The sequence below is a fragment of the Lissotriton helveticus genome, chromosome 11 (genome assembly GCF_964261635.1).
Source record: "Lissotriton helveticus chromosome 11, aLisHel1.1, whole genome shotgun sequence".
In the NCBI taxonomy this organism is placed as follows: domain Eukaryota; kingdom Metazoa; phylum Chordata; class Amphibia; order Caudata; family Salamandridae; genus Lissotriton; species Lissotriton helveticus.
The window spans coordinates 1,098,617,182-1,098,639,481 of record NC_136072.1 but is presented as its reverse complement, the minus strand read 5'-3'; the positions used below and the strand labels follow the sequence as shown (position 1 = coordinate 1,098,639,481).

General features: G+C 42.7%; 1 protein-coding gene across 1 annotated transcript in view; it reads right to left on the bottom strand.

The window, feature by feature from the left end:
• UPB1 (beta-ureidopropionase 1) overlaps window positions 1-22,300 on the bottom strand; it is a 69,138-nt gene that overhangs the window by 30,151 nt on the left and 16,687 nt on the right. The window contains exons 2-4 of the mRNA XM_078667760.1: window positions 15,532-15,703; window positions 13,073-13,160; window positions 8,774-8,868 (exon numbers count right to left, since the gene is read on the bottom strand). Coding sequence (XP_078523886.1) covers window positions 8,774-8,868; window positions 13,073-13,160; window positions 15,532-15,703 — 355 coding nt within the window. The remainder of the gene's footprint in view (window positions 1-8,773; window positions 8,869-13,072; window positions 13,161-15,531; window positions 15,704-22,300) is intronic.

The following is a 22,300-nucleotide window of genomic DNA, read 5'->3' as shown; positions in this document are numbered from 1 at the left end:
TGCGATTCGTATTATTGCGTTCAATCTTACAATGAATACTTGCAGATCTGGCTTCAGAATGGTTTCAAGGATGCAAAAGGTGGCACAATCAAGCATAAAATGCTCTGGGAACAAGTAGTTCTTTTACAAAAAGAACTACCAAAGACTCACGTGATACATACACTGAGTCATCAACGTGATGGTGTTCACGTTGCAGGGAATTCATTGGCTGATGAGGCCGCGAAGGCAGCTGTGCAAACGGCTTCCGTAGCTGCCATCACACGGTCAAAAACAAAAATAGACAGCGAAATATTACAGGCTGTCAGCGCTACAGAAAAGGATTCGATAGAAACACTCCCGAAAGGCTTTCCAGTAAAATACTCATACATAACTGATGCAAACAATGTTCCTTTTGCTCGAATCCCTGGAGTGGGGGATAGGGCAATTCCAAACATGGAACATAGGTTAGGACTGATAATAGCGGCACACGAAGGGCTTGCATCTATACATGCTGGCGTCTCAGCCACAGTATCATTATTAAAACAGAGATACTGGTGGCCACAAATGAGAAGACAAACAAGGAATTATGTTTTAGAATGTGAAATATGTCAAAAAATGAAAGTATCAACGGTGAGACGTCCAGCGCAGACGCCCCTTCTAATCTCGGATAAACCATTAGCCTGTGTTTACCTAGACCACTGTGGTCCCTTACAAAGGGATGGTAACTATAAATATATCTTGGTTGCAGTGGACTCATGCACGAGATTCATATGGATGTGGCCCCAGCGAACGGCTGACGCCAGAACTGTTATAAAAGATTTGCGAGTCTTTATCGGCACATACGCAATTGGCATGCTGCATTCGGACCATGGTCCTGCTTTTAGCTCTAGAGCTTATAAGGAGGCCATGGTCAGCATGGGCGTTACATTGCGGTACTCTTGTCCATTTCACCCTGAGGGGAACGGAATTGTTGAAAGAAAAAACCGTGACATAAAGCAATCTATAACGGCAAAGGTATTAGGTTCGGGAGCTGGGTGGGTCAAACATCTAATAAGTGTCCAACGTAGTCTAAATAACTTGCCAAGAAATTCTCTGAAGGGATTCAGTCCGTACGAATTATTATTTGGAACTAGGATGTTAATCTCTGACCTTGACAGTCAGACTTCAGTGGTAAAGGAAAAAAGCTTTGATATCAAAGACCGTTTGGCTATTTTGCAGGACTTGAATGAAACAAGAAAAGACCTGAGCAACATAAAGTTGAAACAACAGCCAACAACCACTGAAGAACCACCACCTGTCCCAGCAAGACCTGTCTGGATTCCAAAAGTCGGGGATCTAGTCAGAGAAAAGATCGCGGTAAAGAAGGAATTTGGGCCTTCTTACAGATAAGCAGTTCCTGTCTTGTCTGTCAACGGGACAAGATCAGTTGTACTACCGCCGCTTGCTGGTAAAAAGGAGAATCGAGTTGTATCCATCGACCTGGTAAAACCACAATCATGTGGCCGATAACAAATAGTAGGCCAAGTGGACTCCCCATAAGTAGCAGAACACCAAGGTTTGCTACCAGTACAGAGGTCCTAACAAAGAGGCTAATCACATTCGAAATGCCTACAGAAGAACAACAAGGACTATGCAACAATGCAATGGAACTTAGACCTCTGAAAACCCAAATAAAAACATTTAGCAGAGACACACCAATCTACAATGAAGTACCAAATGATAATGCAAGGAACATTAATCCTGAAGCAATTGGAACAATTGACAGAACTGCATCCGGCTACTTCATAAACTTCGATGATTCCTCTGAAAGCTTCAGTGAATCAAAGACACAGCCATCATCAAAAACCTTTAAAGATAAAGCTAAAGAACTTTTGAAACAACTGAAAGAAACATATCTGATTTCTCCATGGATTGAATTTTGGGTGGGTTTTGGTGCATTTATCCTCATACTTTGGCTCATCATGATACTAACTTTGGGGCGCTTCATTGAGGGAAAATATGCTAAAATGGACACAGCAAGTCAGAAAATCAACTTGATCCTCAAACGACACACATCTTCACACGTCGAGAAAAGAGAACTTTCTTCAGTCAACTTCACAGCCAATCCTATACCGGGTGGGGTAGCATGGGACAACACGGACTACGAAATCTATGGTCCGGTTGAAATCCTGAAATATCCACACCAAATTAAGATCTCATTGAGTGACTTTGTAAAACCAAGCTCATTTGCTGATGATTGGGATTTTGAAAGTAAAGATAATATGATGTCTGACTTAGTGATGTCTGCTAAATTTACCAAACATGATTATTTGCAGGGTTCTACAAATTATGATAGTATGTATTGTTATAACCACTATGGCAACCATTTTCTACATAGATCTGCACAACCTAGAAATGTTTTAAATTATAATCAATGGGAACATTGTGCAACCCCTCCAAAAGGAAGCTCAAGAACCGTTTACGACAAATATTCATACTTTTCAGGTTTTAACATAAGTAATGCTGAAACATTTTATTTCAAATTGTCAAATAAGACAGGGACAAAGACCATGATAACAAACACGAAATTGATATATTCAGACTCATTCTTTGAACAAATGAATACTTTTGGTTTTGATTATTGGGACAAAAATGTTGAATTGAAAAGTGTTTGGGGCACAAAAGAATGGCAAGTACAGGGTATAGAATCTTTGTTTAGAGCCTGCATGATCCCAGAACAAATTATATTTTTAAATGACACTGTTCAACAAACTACCTGTCTTGGCCTAGCCAAAATCAAGACTTAAATAAACCGTCTATTCCAAAACCAACAATGAACAGCAATAGCTCTACAGATGAAGAGATAGACGTACATTATGTATTAAACCAAAACAGAACACATCCAGATTGGAAACAGTGGTTGATCTGGCCCACAGATACTAATAACTGTCAAGACAGATTCCTGAACAAAACACAGGGTTTCAAAATGACCAGGCCAGACCCTAGATATCCCCAAAGACATCACCCAGGGATTATAACCACCTACAGAGTGGGCAAATTATGCCTTCAATGGCTACAAACTTCCACACTGGCAGAAATTAAGCAACACCTAACTTTACTTACTGATGGTGCTGACTTGCGTGATTTCACTATGGGACCACGCAAACAGCGTCAAAAGCGTTTCATAGCAGCCTCTGTATATGCAGCATACAACGAGGCCTGGAAGGTTACTCAAATTGAGACAGCAGAAAGGATACGGGAAATTGACCGTATTCATTTGGAAAAATCACTTTCTGTAGTGGTCAATGGGTTAATGACTCTGTCCTCCAGAATTTTTTCTTTGGACAGCATTGTGTCATTAGCAATCGACATAATATCGCAAGACTTACTGTTGTTACAACACGGTCAGTCCCAATTGCGTTCTATTGTACAGCTTGGCTGGACGTTACAAAATCTGCGTTCGGGCTATGTGCCTTGGCGTTTAATCAACACAACGTCACTATTCCATATCTTTAACCTTACTGATAGACAAATCAGTATGGCACAAAAGGGTGCTGATTATACAATCCTGAGCATTGAGAAACTTGAGAGATTACCAGTGACAATGTCAGAACGACCTGTCAGTGAATGGATAATACATGGGATAATTAATATTCCAATATCAACCTTCAGGTTTCAATACTGCCAAAAATATATACAGGCTGGCATGTATGAAAAATTGGGAAAAGGGTACATTAAAACAACATGGAACTTGCCCTATTCGCATGCATGTGTCAGTAATAAAGGACAGAAAGTGTTTCTTAGTGGCAATAATTGTGCAATGTCACTAAGCGGTACACTTCTGTGTAACAGAATTAGTTTGCATGGAGCCTGTGAAGGGAACTCAAATAACCTTTCATGTCACCAGCTAGGCACACCTGCTACAGAGATAGAACCATTCTTTCAAAGACTCTATAATGGGAGTTACGTTCTAATTGTGGACCGCAGATGCTGTAGTCTTATGCCCGGGACTCCTTATCTCGTAACTACGACTGCGAAGGTCAAGTGCTGTGGACGCTTATTGTTCCCCAGCTCCTTTCCAGACAGGGAGGCAAGGGCATGGCCCAACTTGAAAATTACTTCTATTCGAATAGATACTATAAGCAGAATGAAAACAGTGCTTCTTCAGACGCCGACAAGGCTCACGTCATCAAAAGAAACGTATGATCTCCAAGTCGCAAGGACGACTGCAGAGATACATTCATTGTTATCAACTAATTCCCCCATACATTTCGCAGAAATCCTGAATGAAATCTTAAATATTTCTGATACCAGTGGTGTCTCAAAGGTATTTAAGACAGTATTTTCGATGGCATTAACACCATTCAAAGCCATACTGGGTATTTTTCCAGATTTCGTCCATTTGATTTTTGGCGGACTTCCCCTCATTTTAGGACTGATTGCAGGAATCCTATTCCTAGTCCTTATATTTCGTTATGGCAAACCATGTCACAAACAAAACACCTGCGACAAGGGAAGAAACAATCCTAGCCATTGGATACCGGGACCGGATATCAAAAATCCTGGGACTATCCCGGCTTAGAGACCTGAACATGACTTGGTTTCTATCATTTCGACCAATGTGGCAACGATGTGTTTTACCTGTATTAAGGTGCCTGCTATACGGAGAAGAATGCGTGTTAGACACCTGTCTGACGCTACAATCGGATGCGCCAATGGATGCAGAAACATTGTTGAGTCCAACAAAGGCTCATGCTTTGTGCTGCCCTCAACGGCTACCAATCCTGATGACGGCATTCGTGGAAGCTTCACCACTACGATTAAGGGGTAGTGAAGTTCAAGATGAAAGCAGCATCGATCAGGTACGACCTTCTGTCAGCAATCCAAATCAAAATGTCAATGGAGACAATCATGCGCACGAGTGCATGGTTACACCTATTTCCGAGTTAGTGGAACTCTCCCAGGAAGCTGTTGACAACTTTTTCGAGAGTCTAAATGATATGATGTTCTCACCAGAGCAGAAATAGAGACTTTTGAGCAAGCTCGTACACGGCGTTCCCTGAATTTGACCTTCAACTAGAAAAGCAAAATACCATGAACAATTTTCCCTCCAGTTCACGGACAGCAATTTTTTCAGCAGCCCCAAAATACTTTTCGAATTTTTCGGGACACTATCTTCTGCTTAAAGTAAGAACTATTCTTAGAGAACTAAAATTTCTAATTTTAGATAGCTTATAGACATTAGCTGCCCGCTGGTATGTTCATAATTATTTTATTCTGTGATGGAATGGTCTCGAACTTTTTTTCTGTATTAAGAGCCATTTCATGTGTAAATTCTCATATACAAATTAGTGATAATGTATAGATATGCGTGATTACTTTAGCATATTCTGTAGCTTGAGTGCATATATTACATATGACTGTTTTTTCGTATATTTGATAAAATTTCAAAATGCATTTATGTATTTTGGGGTGGTAAGGTATACACAATACTCTATAGTATGTTTTACTATGCATAGATTAGTAAATATGTCCATAGTTAGCGTGGAGTGGGTGTGATGTATTCCTATAGCTTCTGTATCGATCCCCCTATTCCTGACCCTATTCTGGTTAACAAACTAACAAGTTAACTAGCAGCCATCCCATGAGGCAGAAAACCCCCATGATGCAGGAACCGTTATCTGATAAAGCCACACTACGGCACAGGAACGTGTTATCTGATTAGGTCATAACGCTTGCCATCTAATTAGACAAGCGATATTCCTCCAGCCCCTGATAAGGCATACGGAGTTCTCAAAACAAATCAAACCTATGACAGACCTGGGAAAAACCCTGCGGCCATTGTTTTGATTTCACCGAGAACTTCAGCAAAAGAATGTGCTAACGACCTGGTCGTATGACATCTTTATTGACGTATCTATGTCCATCCTTACGTCAATCTCGGCACCTTAAAGGTATAAATATTACCGATATTGCCCTATGCAAACACACGCGGTGGTGACGAGAACGGAGCAGCCAGACTTGCCGAAGCCCAGAGCAGAGCAGACCCCGCTGGCGCAGCCCCGCCTTCTTGACGCGCTGAGAACGAGCAGCTGCCTATTTCTCCTGCCGAGAAATCCAGCTCCGGCGCTTCCGGGTAGCCCTCGCAGGCAGCCTGGAATATCGAGACCAGAGACGAGAGATACCATCCCTCATCCATCCTAGATTCCAGGTACAGAACTGAATAACCCCTCGCAGAGAATTCTTTAGTCAGTCACTTGGCAAAACAAACTTAACTTAAACTGTAACTTTCTATACCCACCCACGTATTAGGCTTAGGTCAGGTACACGGGGTAGGCGTAGCTAGAAACACCAGTTGAGTACGATTAGTCAAATGTATATGTGTATGTATTCATTTTAAACCTTCATATGGCTTAGAAACCATATCAATGTTTTTACAGTATTATTTTATACTTCTGCTTTTATGTATGCACTTTACTTAACCATAAGTATTGCAATAATATCGATCCATTTCTCTTGTATGAGAAGAGACTGATCAATAAATAACATCTTTTATTGAACACGCCCGTCTCTTCCTTTTCTCTACAATCTGATGAGACTAAGAATGCACGTACTGACTGAGTAAAATAAATTGCCTTTTGTTCACACGACTCTAGAGATACACTCTTGATTAGGGGAGAGCAAAGTTGTCATGTTCTATGGTTGTCAGAAACTAAATCCCTTCTTGTCTATCCAGGGAGGTTCAACTCCTCCTTGCCTATTCGAGAAAGTTTCTAGTGAACTCTGAGCTAGCTGGCAAACCCAAAACTTTAAGTCTAATATCGACAGTAGTAGACTTAGTTAACGTCTGGTCTAGGCCTATACTATTGAAGGTATTATTCCAAAGCGCAGAGCCTATTGGGATAATAGGAACTACACTACAAGTTCACCCACACTTTGTGATTGCAAAACAGGCTACAGGCACGTTATCTCGCTAGTTTTTTTTTTATACTTCTCACCTCAGAGCCTCTATTGCCACGTTTACTTCTGTGAGTAAATACTTTTAGTAGAGGGAGGCCTATGACCATGTTACGTGTTTAGGAACAACCTTGTAGTAGAGCACAGCCTTCTAAACTTTTGATGTTGGTAACACACTTTTTGGAGATGTATAATTTTATGACATAGTAAGATAGTGTAGCGAGCGAGCCCGAACCGCCAAAGGGAAGAACATTTTGAAATTAAAGTGGGAAAATGGTCTCCCTCTGTCTGTGTCCCTCCCTCTGTCGCCCTCCTCCCTCCCTCTTTCTATCGCAGACTCGCTCCCTCTGTCTCCCTCACTCTCCCTTTCTGTTTGTCTCACACGGTTTCCCTCTCCGTCTGTCTCCCTCCCTCTGTCTGTCTCCCTCCCTCTGTCTGTCACCCTCTATTAGCGTCTCTGTCTGTCCCGGTCTTCCTCCCTCTGTCTCCCTCTCTGTCCCTCTGTCCCTCTGTCTCTGTCTGTCTCTGCCTGTATCTCTCTGCCCCTGTCCCTGTCTCTGCCTCTATCTGTCTGTCCCTGTCTCTGTCTCTATCTCTGTCTCTGTCTCTGTCTCTGTCTCCCTCCCTCCCTCTCTCTGCCTCTCTCCCTCCCTGTTTCTCTGTCTCTTTCGGTCTCCCTCCCTCTCTCTTTCTGTCTACCTTCCTCTCGCTTGCTCTCTACCTCTCTCTTACTCTCTCTCCGTCTGTCTCACTCACTCTCTCTCTCTCCCCCTCTCTCGGTCAGTACAAGGCCACAGAGGGGGAAGCCAGCACGTATTCCAATTTTCCCCCAGCAAGAAACCCTCCCTTACACCCAACTGAAGTGGAGTTTCATACTGATTTCTACCCTGAAAGGGGTTTACTGGAGCCCTTTGCAGGAGCAGATGTCTGCCATGTAGACACCACTAACACAAGAAAAGCCAAGCCTTGATTCACACGCAGCCCACTTCTTCAATAGGGTTTACTCTTGTTAAATTGTCCACAGTTTTAGCTTACAACACATCATGAACATTCTACCATCAATAAATGAGAGAGCAAGCAGAGAGAACGTGCCTTGGATTTTCAGAGAGCAGCCATGGAACGTCTCTCAAAGGGTTCTATGCAGTATAGCCCTGGCATGCACCAAAAGTGAAGATAAACTATGAACGCATGCACACAAATGTTTAACTCGGTATGCATACTACTTTGCTGCTGGAGGTACCCATTGAGAACCCTGTGCAAATGTAGCCTACGGAGTTCCTGTTCTACTGAATATGGACATCAGAATTCAGGGTCTAACAAAAATACTTGTTAGGACTCGCGTGCCCTGGAAGAGGGCCACCAACAAGACTTTCACCCTCAGTGCCACTGAATATGTCCACATGTCCTGTTGAGTTATAGAACCAGACCACCAGAAGCCTAGCGTCATTCTGTGCTCATCAGGCATCTGGTGCAAATAATCATGCCCGTAGGGATTCTTCTGCCACTGAATATGCCAGCTTGGTTTCTGGGGCAGGTGAATGTACACATGAAGATTTCTACATCAAAGAATACACCCATGAAATGCATGTGCCGCAAAACTGTAGAATTCCTACGCCAAGGATTCCCTAAAGCCCCTGTGCAAACAAATACCTCACTAATTTTACTAAGTTAAACTACTACATGGATGAATATTCCTATCAGAATTCTATTGTGAAGGACTTGTCCCATCAGAAACCCTGTGCCATACAAACTACAGTTCGAGCATTCTGCGCAACCAAATATGTCCATCAGAACTACACTGGAAAGATGGGCTGACATCCACCTCATGCCATTACAAGCGCATAGCTGGATTCCGTACCTTCTGGCAAAAGGCAGTCGTAGGACCTTGCTCAGCTGACTCAGCAAATTCCGTCCAGGGGAGTTTTTCTCTTGTGCAGAAGGCAAAGGGCATAGCTGAAAAAATAAAATAAACACAAGAAATCACTAACTAGTTAACCGATGTATGAAAGAACCAACACTGAGTCTTGACGTCAACATGCAAATGGCGAAATCTGAGTTCAGCTCCATCCATGGTCAACACTGAATGGAGCATTGGAAGGGAGAATGCGATGAAGGGTGAGCTGCCAGCTGTTCACCAGCGTGTAACGGAGGCAGATGAGTGCACGTGAACTGCAGGAACTGGCACCGCCGGGGTCATTTTACTAAGGGGCGTGTGCATTATTTACCAAATTGAAGGCAGCATCCAATCACAAGACTGCCCATGGATTTGTGTAGCGCTTACACTTTGTTGTGAACTTGGGTTGTGCTGAGAACTGTGTCCACTGAGAAGGGGATAGACTTTAAGGTCATGATTGGCGCGTGTTAACGCAATCCACAGTATTTCTGTTATGAGGCTTGCGTATTACAAATATGTGAAGCAGCGCCTGGAAATGATAGGTTGGTTATACGAGTGCTAAAGTGAATGCTATAAGAGCACAGTGTGTAAAATAACAGAGCGAGGTGCTACAAAAATGGTCTTTCAAATATGGTTTCTACAAAGGGTGCTATGAAAGCTGTCACCCGACTGGATCCTGTCCTAAAGAGATGAATGTCCTGTACAGTACTGTCACAAGTGAAATGATGCTCCTTGGAATACTGTGCCTTAAGATATAATGTTCCTCAGTATATCCTTCGAAGAAAGAAAATAAATAAAAGAAACGAAACCCATCAGAATAACATTTAAGAGAAATAATGCCAGTCAGAAGGGAGACATCCTTTACCCCGCAGGCAAAACCACGACCGGCCTTTACCAAGCAGTTACTGCCATGACGGATACATTACCACGCGTTCCTTTACAACGCAAGCCGTTCTTCGACTTGCATTAGGGAGCGCATTGTTGGACAGGTGTTGGATTTTAAGTCCAACACCTTCCCTACTGATACACAGACTAGAGTTGGAATAGTAATTTGTACTATTTCAAGGTCCAGCACCCCCCTAAGGCAAGTTCTTGAACGCCCCCTGGTAACGTCACAGTTAGGGTACAGACTGCACTGTAAAGGCATGCCTGGTTCCATCACACATCCCCATCAGAGTACTGATCCAAGCGAAATACTACTCAACACGGATCACTGAAATAATATCGAGGGACAGAATATCGACCATCAAAAATATCGTTGACAAAATATCGACAGTCAAAATATCGAGTTTCTATCTACAAACAGGTAAGTACAAAAATAATCGAGTTAAAAATATCGTTTACAAAAATATAGTTGTAAAAAATATCGTATTTACTAAAAACAGTGTTAAATTAAATTAATATTAATAATTAATTACTAAAATATACTTAAAATTACTTAACTTATAATAATTAAATAATTAATGAAAGTTAAATAAATATTTTTTTATTTCATATTTATTAAAACATATATATATAGTAACAACATATAATAAAATAATACCCAAAAACTGAAAACTGACCCTGAACCCTAAAAATACCCCTTTACCCAAAAACCCAAAACTGACCCTGAACCCTAAAAATACCCCTTTACCCAAAAACTGAAAACTGACCCTAAACCCTAAAAATACCTGTTTACCCAAAAACTGAAAACTGACCCTGAACCCTAAAAATACCCCTTTACCCAAAAACTGAAAACTGACCCTGAACCCTAAAAATACCCCTTTACCCAAAAACCCAAAACTGACCCTGAACCCTAAAAATACCCCTTTACCCAAAAACCCAAAACTGACCCTGAACCCTAAAAATAAAAACTAATTTGTTTACTACAGTCAATATTACTTCACTTAAAAACGATATTTTTGCTGTCTATATTCTGTCCTGTCGATATTTTGTCCAAACGATATTTTTGATTCGATATTCTGTCCAAACGATATTTTGGAGTCGATATGTCTGTGCACCACTCAACACGACAGAGGGACAACAGAAATCAAAAGTTGTGAAAACATTCAGTGTAGAGAATTAATTCCCTTTAGCGTGGATGGCTTTGAGCAGTAATGCACATCAAAAGTGTGTACCATGATTACATTTCCAATAAAAAAATTAGTTATGGAAATAGTGTACTAGAAACATATCAGCATTATTGCACCCCATAATATGACCATTGTAGTGCCCAGTAATAAGGACATTATTGCAACAAAGAAAAAAAAACAAGACAGATTATGTGTACAGTGATTCAGTCTTGTGTATATAAAATGTAGGGTATTAGTGAGTGATAAAGGTCGTGTTTCCATTCTACATTCTACATGAATTTACAGTTGACGTCTTCTGGTGCTGCTCAGAAGGCCAGGGCTCAGCCCAGAATTAGGTTGGGAATCTCAAAAAAACATACTGGTTTTGAAGCATGTCCACATTTACCGTGTGCTGTAAAAATGCGCTGGAATGACACTAAATATGTAGGATGACATATGTTCCAATCAGGTTTGATGTGCACCATGGAAAGTATGGAAGATTATCAAGCATTTCCATCTTGATCTCTCTGACATACATTTGTTTATGTGGTGTTTGCAAAATATTCTTAAAGATGCTGTTCAGGTGATGGAACGACTTGGGTAAAAATGAACACATCTGCCTATAATTATGTGATTCTGTGTAACAACATAAATCCATTCACCGAACTGTTGGCTTTTCTCTATATTGTGATAGATAAGTCAGCCGGTATCCATTTAGGATGAACGTTTAGCACATTTAGCATAAGGGGTCCCAGTGACACAGTAACCATTTAGGAGGGCCCAATTACTGGTATGGCTCCAGTGCATGGGTCATGGTTTCAGCTCCGTGTTTGTGGGGCTGGGGTTAGTGGGGACAGACCTGTGCATCCTCCATGGTTACTGACACCATATCACCAGGGCAGGATTTTCAGAACAGGACTATGCAAGGGCCATGGTTACTGCACCCAATCCACTGGTGCTGGATTAATCACAGTACAGCAGTTTCACCGATATCTGGTCATTTCTTACCTCTGATAGGGCTCTTAAGATGCCTATCTTAGAAGAGAAAAGGTTCCAAAAGTTCCTTAAATGGTACCAGCTGTTCTTCAGGTCCCAGTTGTTCAGGCGCCACAGTCTGCGATGCGCTTGCGTAGGCGACAGAAGCACACCCGCAGCTGTGCTGCCAACTGTATCGCCCAAGTTCTTACCACCTTGTCTTTGTTTCAGGGTTATTATATATTAGACAATGGTGAAGAGTTTTTTTTTTTTTGCAAAAATAACTCCTTTGTACGGATCGATAATAGATATGGAACACACAATTTTCAGAGTGCGAGGACAAGCTCTTTTGGAGGAATAAAGTAAACTCTAAAACACAATTATAGAAGTAACTAAATAGTTTCAGGGGTCATATCCCAAAAATGGCAGTGATTTTTGGAGTCCTTCAAAACAAAGCTTTTTTTAAGGGGAGGTTTCAGCCCAGGAGTATTATTCGGAGGACCATCATCAGGAAGGAAGGGCAAATTTATGCATGTGAGGAGAGTTCAGAAAAAATAATAATTGGGAATATGGCTTAGAATATGGAGGAGTGATTAAAGTGCTCTGTGCTCCAAAGTAGGAATGAATTACAGACTTACATGGCCGGTAAGGACAATCCTGCTGAGAAAATCAATCAGCCGTTGTGGAAGCAAATATCGAATTGTTTATTCTATACAAAAATAAGTGTGACCTACAAAAACTGTGGACAAAATAATGTAAGAGGTGATTTACTCACAGTTCGTGAATACTAAGCATTGCTACTACAGTTGAGAGTTGTGTTGCAAGGGTGGCAAGCCTTGTAGCCGGGTGTGCCAGTAGTAAATCCTGGGGCACATACCAGGTGCTACAACTACAACGGGCAAGGATTTCAGGCACAAGATTATTGGGCCATATATATTCAGAACCACACCAATGCACCTGTGCACACTACTTTATGTTTTTGACTTGCTTTAGAATCTATAAACAAGATAAAAAGACTTTCTGCAGTAAGCCACATTCAAGAGACAAAGAAGGCCAGCACCTCCAGTACTCCCCTCTCAATGCCTCTTCTGTGTGGTCCATTTCAATCCAGAATAGAGTTTAAAAAATACTGAAACAAAGAGTTTGCAATGGGCCACCACTTTATAGGGTAAAGAAAAGCCTATCGGCTAAGACCCCATTCCCACCACTTCCTTTCTTTGTAGTGGAAAGTACTCACTCCAAGCCTCCTGGAAGCACACAATGTTCACTCCACACAGGCTGGCCACCTCTACTATGTCTCCGATACGCTTGTGCAGTGCCGCTACCTATGGAGGAGGATGAGACAAAGACACACAAAATATATTCTGAGTAACTTGAAGGAAGCACGTTCAACAGAACAACCCAATTCCTTTGTCTCAAGGCAGAAAGTAGAGTTTAAGAGGGTCCTTCTTCTTTTAAATTACCCCTCCCTCTCTTGGATTGTCACTTCTGGGAACTTCATAGTGCTGAACTCAAGCTTGGCAAAAACGTGCAAGGTTTGGGCATCCAACTTTACACCTTCTTCCTGCCCTGTTGGCTCCTATAACTTTGGATGCTGATGAACTGATTAACACATAAGCATTCCATATGTGTACTACATGGGCTGTAAGATAGAGAGTGGATAACATTAAAGTAATCACAGTACAACGACACTGTACAAGAGCAAAGAAGGAGGGTTGCCCTTTTAAAGAGAGGTTCCAGGTCTATTTCCATTTTATAATTTACATTTCATAGTTTGTTTTCAGTTTTGTGTTTCCAATGGTATCTAAGACTCTCTTTCCTCTTTTCCTAGTTTCTGCAAGTCATTGAGATTTGTGTTTTTCAATATCAAGATCTATATAAAGGGATTCTCTTTCAATTCCTAGAGTTCTCTTTGTATAGAGCGCCGATAAATGCAATTTCACCTCTGAAAAGGCAGAGAAAGATGTTCCCCAATGAAAACAAGGTGATTTCTCAACATGCGTCCTCTGCATTCTTGAGTGACTGGTAGGAGTGGGACAATGCCTGTCACAGAGCAGTCACGCTCCTCAGGCCTCCACATTTAAAGTTGCTTACACAGGGCAGGGAGAGGATTTACAGAGGGTTTTGCAAATTGTACAGCGGCGGTCACCATAAGCAAAGGGTGGTGAGGCGGGTGGTGTCACGCCAGGGGGTTAGAAATGCAATATTAAAAATTAATAAAAACGTACCTTTTGCCTCTGGCCGGCTCCAGCATCGTGTCGCTTTCGCCGCCTCTCCTTTTCCTGGTTCCAACAGCCCCTGGGACAGACTTCGATCCAATCTCCGTGCTGTAGAGCAGTATGGAGATTGGTCTGAGCGGGCAGGAAAGATGCCCTGCTCAGACCAGGGAGTCTGCAGGAGTTCCTTCAGCCTGGATTCTCAATGCAGCGGGGCTGGTGCTGGAGAAAACCTAAGTGCGCATGCCTGTTTTGGTCGGCCTGAGATGGCCGGCCAAACACACATGAGCACTTAGGGAGTGGAGTGCATGTTGCACTCCTCCTCCCCCATCCCATGCCTCGGCCCACCTCTATTTATTTTACATTTGCTGGCTCTGAGCCAAGCAGTGAGGCGACGCTCCTCTGCCATTGCGGAGGAGCCACCACTGAAATTGCAGTAAATTAAAAATGAATGGCTGATGAAATTTGCAATGTGGGCGATTTAACAAATAAAATGACCACCAAATGAAATGACAACTTACCAAGCAACGCAATCTTTAGCATACCAATTGGCAATTTCTGCGGGACTCATGAGGAGACCGCAATCTGTTGCGCAGCTAGAAACCTTCCTTCATCAAGTCCAGCAACATTCGGCCAAGTGGATGAAAAATTATGTCAGCACCATGGGAATACAAGTTTTAAGACTGTGGCAGGACCCCAAGCCGTCACTGAGATCCAATCAGAAGCGCTTCAGGAAACTCCTGAAAACTACACTTTTAGTCTTGATTTTCAGATGGACATTCTATGCTCCCAGGTGCCGCGACCACAGAACATTATCTATGGGCACCCACTCTATGCAGATCTGCGGTGTTTGTTTAGCACACACCTATACGAAAGGCAGCGGTGTCATACAGGTGTAAAGATACAGTCACTGTAGAGGATGCTGGTTTCCAAGAATGAAAGTGGACTGTTACTGCATTATTAGGTATCTTTCTTTAAAGACCTGGTTCTTCAGCACTTTCCTAAACTGCAGCAGGGTTAAGGAAGCCATGAGTGCTACGGGGATGTGGTTCCAGATCTGAAGTGCATAGATGAAGGCTTGTTGCTTTGTTCTAATTGCCTCCAGTGTCTTGGTGTTGCTACCACATTGTATGCATTTGCCCCCAAACACAATTATTTTATTGACCGTACACTCTTCATCATATTATGTGCATTTATAAAAAGCAATGTTGTCCAGCTACATGGCTTCCTGTCGCTTACTGTGGCATTAGTTAGGAGAGCATCATCTGCTATTGGGGAGTTTCCCTACCACAGGAGTTGTGTCTTGCAACCTATCCCAGCATCCAGCCATACATGAACTTTGAGTTACACACTCAGTGGTTCCGGGTTCCCAATGCTGGAGCCCACTAGGGCCCGGGTCTTTCGACTCCCCATGCGTGTGTGAAACGTGCTCAGTAGTACTTCACCTCATTAATAGTACCGTAGACCACTCAATCCCTACCTGCTCTCCTACAGGCTTGTTGGTTGGCTGGATGATCTTGTTTTGGATCAGTCCCACCCTCACAATGCGAGGTTTTCGCAGTTGCTCCGGAGCCGCCTTCAACTGGTGACCCTGCAGCTCAAAACCGAGCTTAGACGCCGCCTCCACCGCATCTTGGGGCAAATCCAGCTTCCTGCAATGGTGGAGAACAGCAAATGAGCACAGAGCATGTGGCCACAGGACAAGTACACTAGCAAGGGTGTACTCAGAGGGCAGACCATGTTTACAGAACGCAGCGGCACAAAGATCACAGAAACATACCACTTTCTACGACAGCCCCCTACCCTTATAAAATTAATGTACTATAGTAATAAATAAGCAAAGAGGGGAAGATAGCATAGATATAGCATTTTGCAATTAACCTTTTTATACCACCCAAGAAACAAGCTTTTCTCTCTGCATGTTTTTACATCACAGCTAACTATGGACAGTAAGGGATGTCTGTAGGAAAGTGCCCCTTTTTGACATGGTCACCCCCATCTTTTGCCTAGTACTTAATGTGATGTTGACTGGAAGTGCACTTGTCCCCGCTAACCAGGTCCCCAGTGCCAGATCTCTTTCCAAATACTGTACAATTGTACCCCAATTGGCAATACCCATAGCACCCTCTGTAAGACTCTAGTAAATGTGACCCCTACTTCCTATGGCAGGGAGACTAAAGAGGGTCCCTATGGGCTGCAGCATGTAATGTGCCACCCCAAGGGACCCCTCACCCAACACATATAGACTGCCACTGCAGGCTGTGTATTTTGGTGCAGATAAAAGTAAAAACATGACATGCCACACATCACTGTGTGCTACGTCCACTAACACTATATGCAATATTTGTAAGTTGCCCCTACAGCATGAGCAGATATGCCCCTGTGCTGGTTAGTTCCATTACTGCCAGTACAAGTGACCAGTGAAGCCATTTTAAAACATGTGTTGGACACTGGTGAAAACGAGTTCTCCAGACACAGGATGGCTTCACTGAAAATAGGGGCGTTTGGTATCTAACATGTTATATTAATAAACCCACACTGATTGCTAGAGATGGTTTTATTAATAAATGCACGTAGAGCGCGCTTAAAGGTGCCCCCCGAAAACGTACCTACTACTAGTGTACTGACTGCCTGGTTTTAGCCAGCCTGCCACCAGACAAGAGTTTCTGACCTCCACAGGTGAGGGACTTTGGTCCTGTCCTTCTGACCCCTTGAACCGTTTTGGGAATTCTTCCCCTTTCAACTCTTTACACTCTTGAGCACCCTTCCTGCACGTTCCCCTGTGGGAGCAACCCCTTTTTCTGAATCTATCAGTTTTCAAAATTGAGTTTTGTATAAACTAAATAAACCCATATTGTTATTTTTTAAATAATTGGTTGTTGCACATCTTATAAAATTCTATATTACCAAATAACAATGTTTATTTGTAACCACGAGCTAAGTTACTGTATGCTCTAAATGTTTAGCTACTAAAAAATTAATTATTATTCTTAATTGTTTAGATAATGGTCTAGGACCATTGTTTTTTGTATCATATTGACACCCATGTCCTTGGACTTTATGTTTAGGTTCCCCCATTGACTCTAATGGTGGCCTCAGACATCGACCTCAATCGTCGAACTAGGGCGTGTTGGCCATTGCACCCTACTCTAACCCATACGGTGTCCACCATGTAACCCAGATCTTCATGACATGCCGGGGGCAAATCCAATCCCTCATCTATAGCCTTTTCCTAAGCCATACAAAGTCCACTATCAGCTTATCAAATTTTGGAACTTGGCCCTACCTCACTCCTTCTCAATGTCCATCTGTGCCAGTAAGATGACGCCTTGGGAAAAGAGCAGCTAGTTATACCTCAGCAACTCCAGCTGCTCTTGGACTCCCAGGGCAGACTTCTCTGATGTGAGGGTGACAGTCATCTTAAGTATCAAGGAGAATTTGGTTTCTCCAGAAATTTAGGGTTAGGGTAGGTACACATTCGGATAGTGAAAAGGAACGTCTGTCCTCCTTCTGACATCAGAACAAAAAGGCATGGCTCAGCAGATTGCCTGTTGGCCTCTTGTATGCCTAACTCCTTTCCATTGGTTGTGCGTTGGTTCTCAACCTTTGGTATAAAGTGACTGGTGGGCACAAGCAAGGGTTAGGCTAAATAGAGATGGTGCTATGGTGACTGACATCAGATGATCTACTGCACTCACCTCCTACAGCAGCAGTGAGGCAAGGGTTACCACATCATGAAGGGTCAGCCTCATTGCCGCATGGATATCCTGGAGTACATTTCTATAATGGTCATTAGGCTCACTATAACGGTCATTTAAAGTCTATCTAACTGGCTTTAAACAGCAGTCCAATCAATTTTCAAACTCTAAAGGAAGGCATCTTGATCCTTCAAGCCACCAGTCATTCCCCTGAGCTGCAAATGAGATTAAATTCTCGCCCCAAAATGCACATCTTTCGAATATCTGCCTGTCAAACGAGTCACTACGTACGGTAAACAGCGTTTACAACGCAACTTTTAGCACGCAACTTTTACAGCGCAAGTCGTTACAACGACTTGCTCTGGGGGGCGCTGGGGGATAGGGAATAGTTTAATTTACTATCCAAAACCTTCCCTACTATCCACGGGAACTGGAGTTGGAGTAGTAAATTAAACTATTCACTATCCAGCGCCCCCCAACGCAAGTCGTTGTAACGACTTGCGTTGTAAAGGTTGTGTGGCAAAGGCATGCGTTGTAAAAGCATGCGTAGTAACGACATACATCCCTCCTTACACCACCACATTGCGGTCCTTCCTCTAGGCTGATTTTGAGAGTTGATACTTTGAAATTGTACACTTTTTATGATGATGGAAAGTGTGCAAATTCTAGTTTTCAGCCAATTGGTGAACAATCACAGGTTTGAGATTTGAAACCCTACTTTATATTCTGGTACTTGTGCGCACTCCTTAACACTTTTCATCACTTTCAGCATCCCTTACAGACTCAGCACCAAGAACATTAGCAAAAAGACTTATCAGTGATCTAGAAATCTTAACTGCATCTGACTTCACGCCCACCAATATCCTGGATCTGTTACAGAAAGGAGTAACCTCTACCTTTAACCAGCTGACTACCTCAAAAAAGAAAGCACCAAATATCCTGCAGGGAGCTTGTCTGCTTTAGCAAAAGTAAATCTAGCAGAGAGCTCTAGAAATGCACGGGTTCCCCTACTAATGTGGGTGCAATGCAGCACTCCTCAAAGCAAAGTCGTCCTCCTTCTTTTCCCGAATAGCGGATGTTGTAAATAGTTGCGGAAGGAGCTTCGTAGAACTCCCCATGAGCGGGCTTCTGCCTCACTGAGACCATCAAATAGGGCCCCATACCAATATCTCAACGAAAATGGCACAGCTTTCTCCAGGATAACAATATCACACTTAAAGCAAATATTCAGTACACTGCAATGCTGCCTAGAGCTCAATGACAACAAACCACAGGGCCCAGTTGCCTTTCAATGATTCTGGGGGAAAGAATGTGTTTGGTTTGTACAACTTCTATGCAATGGAATGTGAAATCTTACTGGGTCAGGCCAGCTGTAAGCGGAGGTTTTTAAGCAATGGTTCTCGCTGGCAGTGCTGGCTTGAGCGCTGGTGGCACCCGGTGCAACAATCATTTTTGGTGCCTCCACACCCCATGACTGCCTCTCGGCTTCTCTCACTACCACCGGGCAAAAGTGCCCAACATCTCTCCAATCATAAGTTATTGCTAAACACAGTGCCCTCCTGAGGTCTGCACCTTTTCCACAGGTCAGCGCCCAATGCGGCCGCACCAGTCGCACTGCCCTAAAGCCGGCCCTGCATGCTGGATGTCATTGGTACAATGGTTAGTTTTGGCACCATAAAATATCACTCTTTGTACCTCTCATTGGAGCCATTGCTTCTTTTCAATGGCATCGTGATGAAGCTTGATGATTCCTAGCCGCAGCAAGCCATTGCGCTCTTTTGCCAGGACACTCACGAAAAGACAACTGGGTTCCTAAGCTGGGTGAGGTTCTGTGGAGGAGTGTGGTGCGAAAGAGGACCGAGACCCACTTACCGAACACTATCTCAAGGGACAGTGCATGACAACATGCTATGTTATGTGTATTTGTCAAGCCCAGTATCACCTGCATGGGTGTGCTGCCACAGAGCAGGTGTTTGTGCCTAGCCCTTCCTATGGTTGGTTAATTGAAAATCCAGGTCTTCTGCTTCTTGTGGAATTCAAGAAGAGAGGAGGAGGCTCTCCTGAGGCGTGTGAGGCCATCCACACTTTAGGAGTGATGTAAGAGAACATCTGTCCTGATTAGGTTCTGTGGAAGCGTAGGATTTGTGCGAGAAGGTGTCTGGTTCGTTGGTGGAAGGAGATGTGACAGTTCAGGGAGGTGGTACCTCAGTTGTGTAGTGCCTTGAATGTGTGAGTCTGAATTGAGCGCGATTGTATATCAGGAGCCAGTGTAGTTCCCTTAAGTGTGGTGTGAGCTCTGTGCAGGAGGTTGGGGATGATCCTGGCTGCAGAATTATGGGTGGTTTGTAGTTATCTAGTGGCGTAGATGGTATTCCCATAGGCCAATTTGCTGGTGACTAGGGCATGAGTGACATTTTTTCAGTTTTACCCAATGATGCCGTGGACTTGTGCCGTCATGCAAGTTTGCAGTCGTTGAAGTATCCATCTCTACATCCAATTTATTGTGGAGGCGAGAGACACTGCTCTGTGCCGTGCAGCTTATATTGTACATAGGCATTTGATTTTTAGACATCACAACATCTCGTTGTGCACAACAGCATTTTATGCGTGTGGTGGATGTTGCCTGTGTTTCATCACACATCTGGTAATGCCGTGGCCATGTTGGACTGATCCTGGTCTGACAGGACGAGTTTAATGAGATAGCCACTGACCCCATGAAATTGGGGAGATGTGTGAAGTGATGTGGGCAGTGATCTGTCAAAACTTTAATAAGTACTGGTGTGGCCAAGCAGTGGTGGATGCCTCCGCACTATAAAGACATACGGTATGGTGGAAGCAAGCACTGCACTGACTATTGTTCAAAATCAATAAGATTTTATTTTAGATAGTCCAGTCTATTCTTTAGATGCTCCAGCAATTGAATTGCCATGGTACATCTTAAAAGCAGCCCAATGCCAATAATTATATCAAGTGAGCAAGGTTATTGATTCCTGTGGACTTCTTACTTTACTCAATCGCTGGAACATCTTTAATGGCTGCGTCACCACTATTTTGAATAAATTACCATAGTGATCTGTAGGGAACTTATAATTAAAGCTATTACAGAGACACTTGAAGGATTTTGGGGACAGATAGTCAATGATTTTGTTTTGTCGCACCTATTTTTTCCAATCAATTCTCTGAGATTGATATTGGTGTTTGGCAACAGCTCACTGAACCAATAAGTACGCTGTAGTGTACGCCACCCACATTTTGGAACTTAGTAGCAAAACCTATAGACATTATGCAGAATGTGCCTTTCTTATTTGTACAAGGAACTCTGCCAGTGTGCTGAGACCGGAAGGACGGGTTTGAGGTGTTCTTGGATGTAGCGGAGGGGAATGTCTTCACATCCAAGAGGCAACAGGCTCTTGTAAAACAGTTTACATCCTAAGGGGATTAATCTACCCAAATATGTATCTAGAGAGGTGGTAACTGTAAGAGAATGAGAAAGGGTTGCTATTGATCAGTATGTTTCTGTTCTTAAATTGTTGAAATTCTTCCATTCTTCCTGGGGTAAAAGGATCTCTATGAGCCATTTGAGGTACTGCACCCATAATTCAATTTAAAAGAGTAAGATTGCAGCTGAGCATACGTTTCCATTTGTTTTTATTGAAAGTGAGAATTTTTTTACCTAGTGTTTAAAACAAGCATTTGCAATGCAATAGGTCTCGCCATTTACGCAAGTTTGAGCTATTGACATTGCAAATAACAATGCCTTTTATATTTGTTTTAAAAACATAAATAAAAGGCATTGTCATTTACAATGCCAATAGCTTTAACTTGTGTAACTGCAAGACCTATTGCAGTAACGCATCAACATCTGCCTCTGAGCGCTCTATATTAGCTGTCAGCTGTCTCCATTTAAACAATTGTGCAATCTTCTGAGAAGCTACTTCAAAGGTTATCTGTTGTCCTTTCAAATGTTCTTATTTGACAAGGTAATTGTATGCAAGGCGTTCAATCTTTCAGAAAGGCATGCCCACTGAATGCTACTTGACATAAAAAGTCACAGAATATATATGTATCCTGTAAATGTAAATGTTGATTGCAGGTGGTATGGATGGGTACATATTTATAGTATTTTCAATTGAATTTGCTGAAACATTTTGCGGTTCTTACTAGTTGAAGTGATCTAAAAACGCAGCCTAGGCAGAAACATTATTCAGCAACCATCGCCTTCGGATTTATCCAGGTAAGAAGCTGTTTCTAACTCTGGCTTACATTGTTATGGCTTCCATGCCTCAAACTGTGACCATCTTAGGTCTTGGAACCATTAATCTGTAATCTGTTGTTAAGTACAATAGTCTACTCAGTTGATGTGTACTTGAACATTTGCATAAAAGCAGCCTTGCAAGAACAATGGCCACCCTGTTAATACCGAGGATTGGGTAATTCTTTGGTGTGCCAGCGCCTTGGATGCTGGTTTTTCCTAAAACTGTGGCAGTCTCTGTCATTCTCTCTCACTTAGTGGCTGCTAGCAGTGTCTTTCCTTAAGCTCGCTCTTACCTC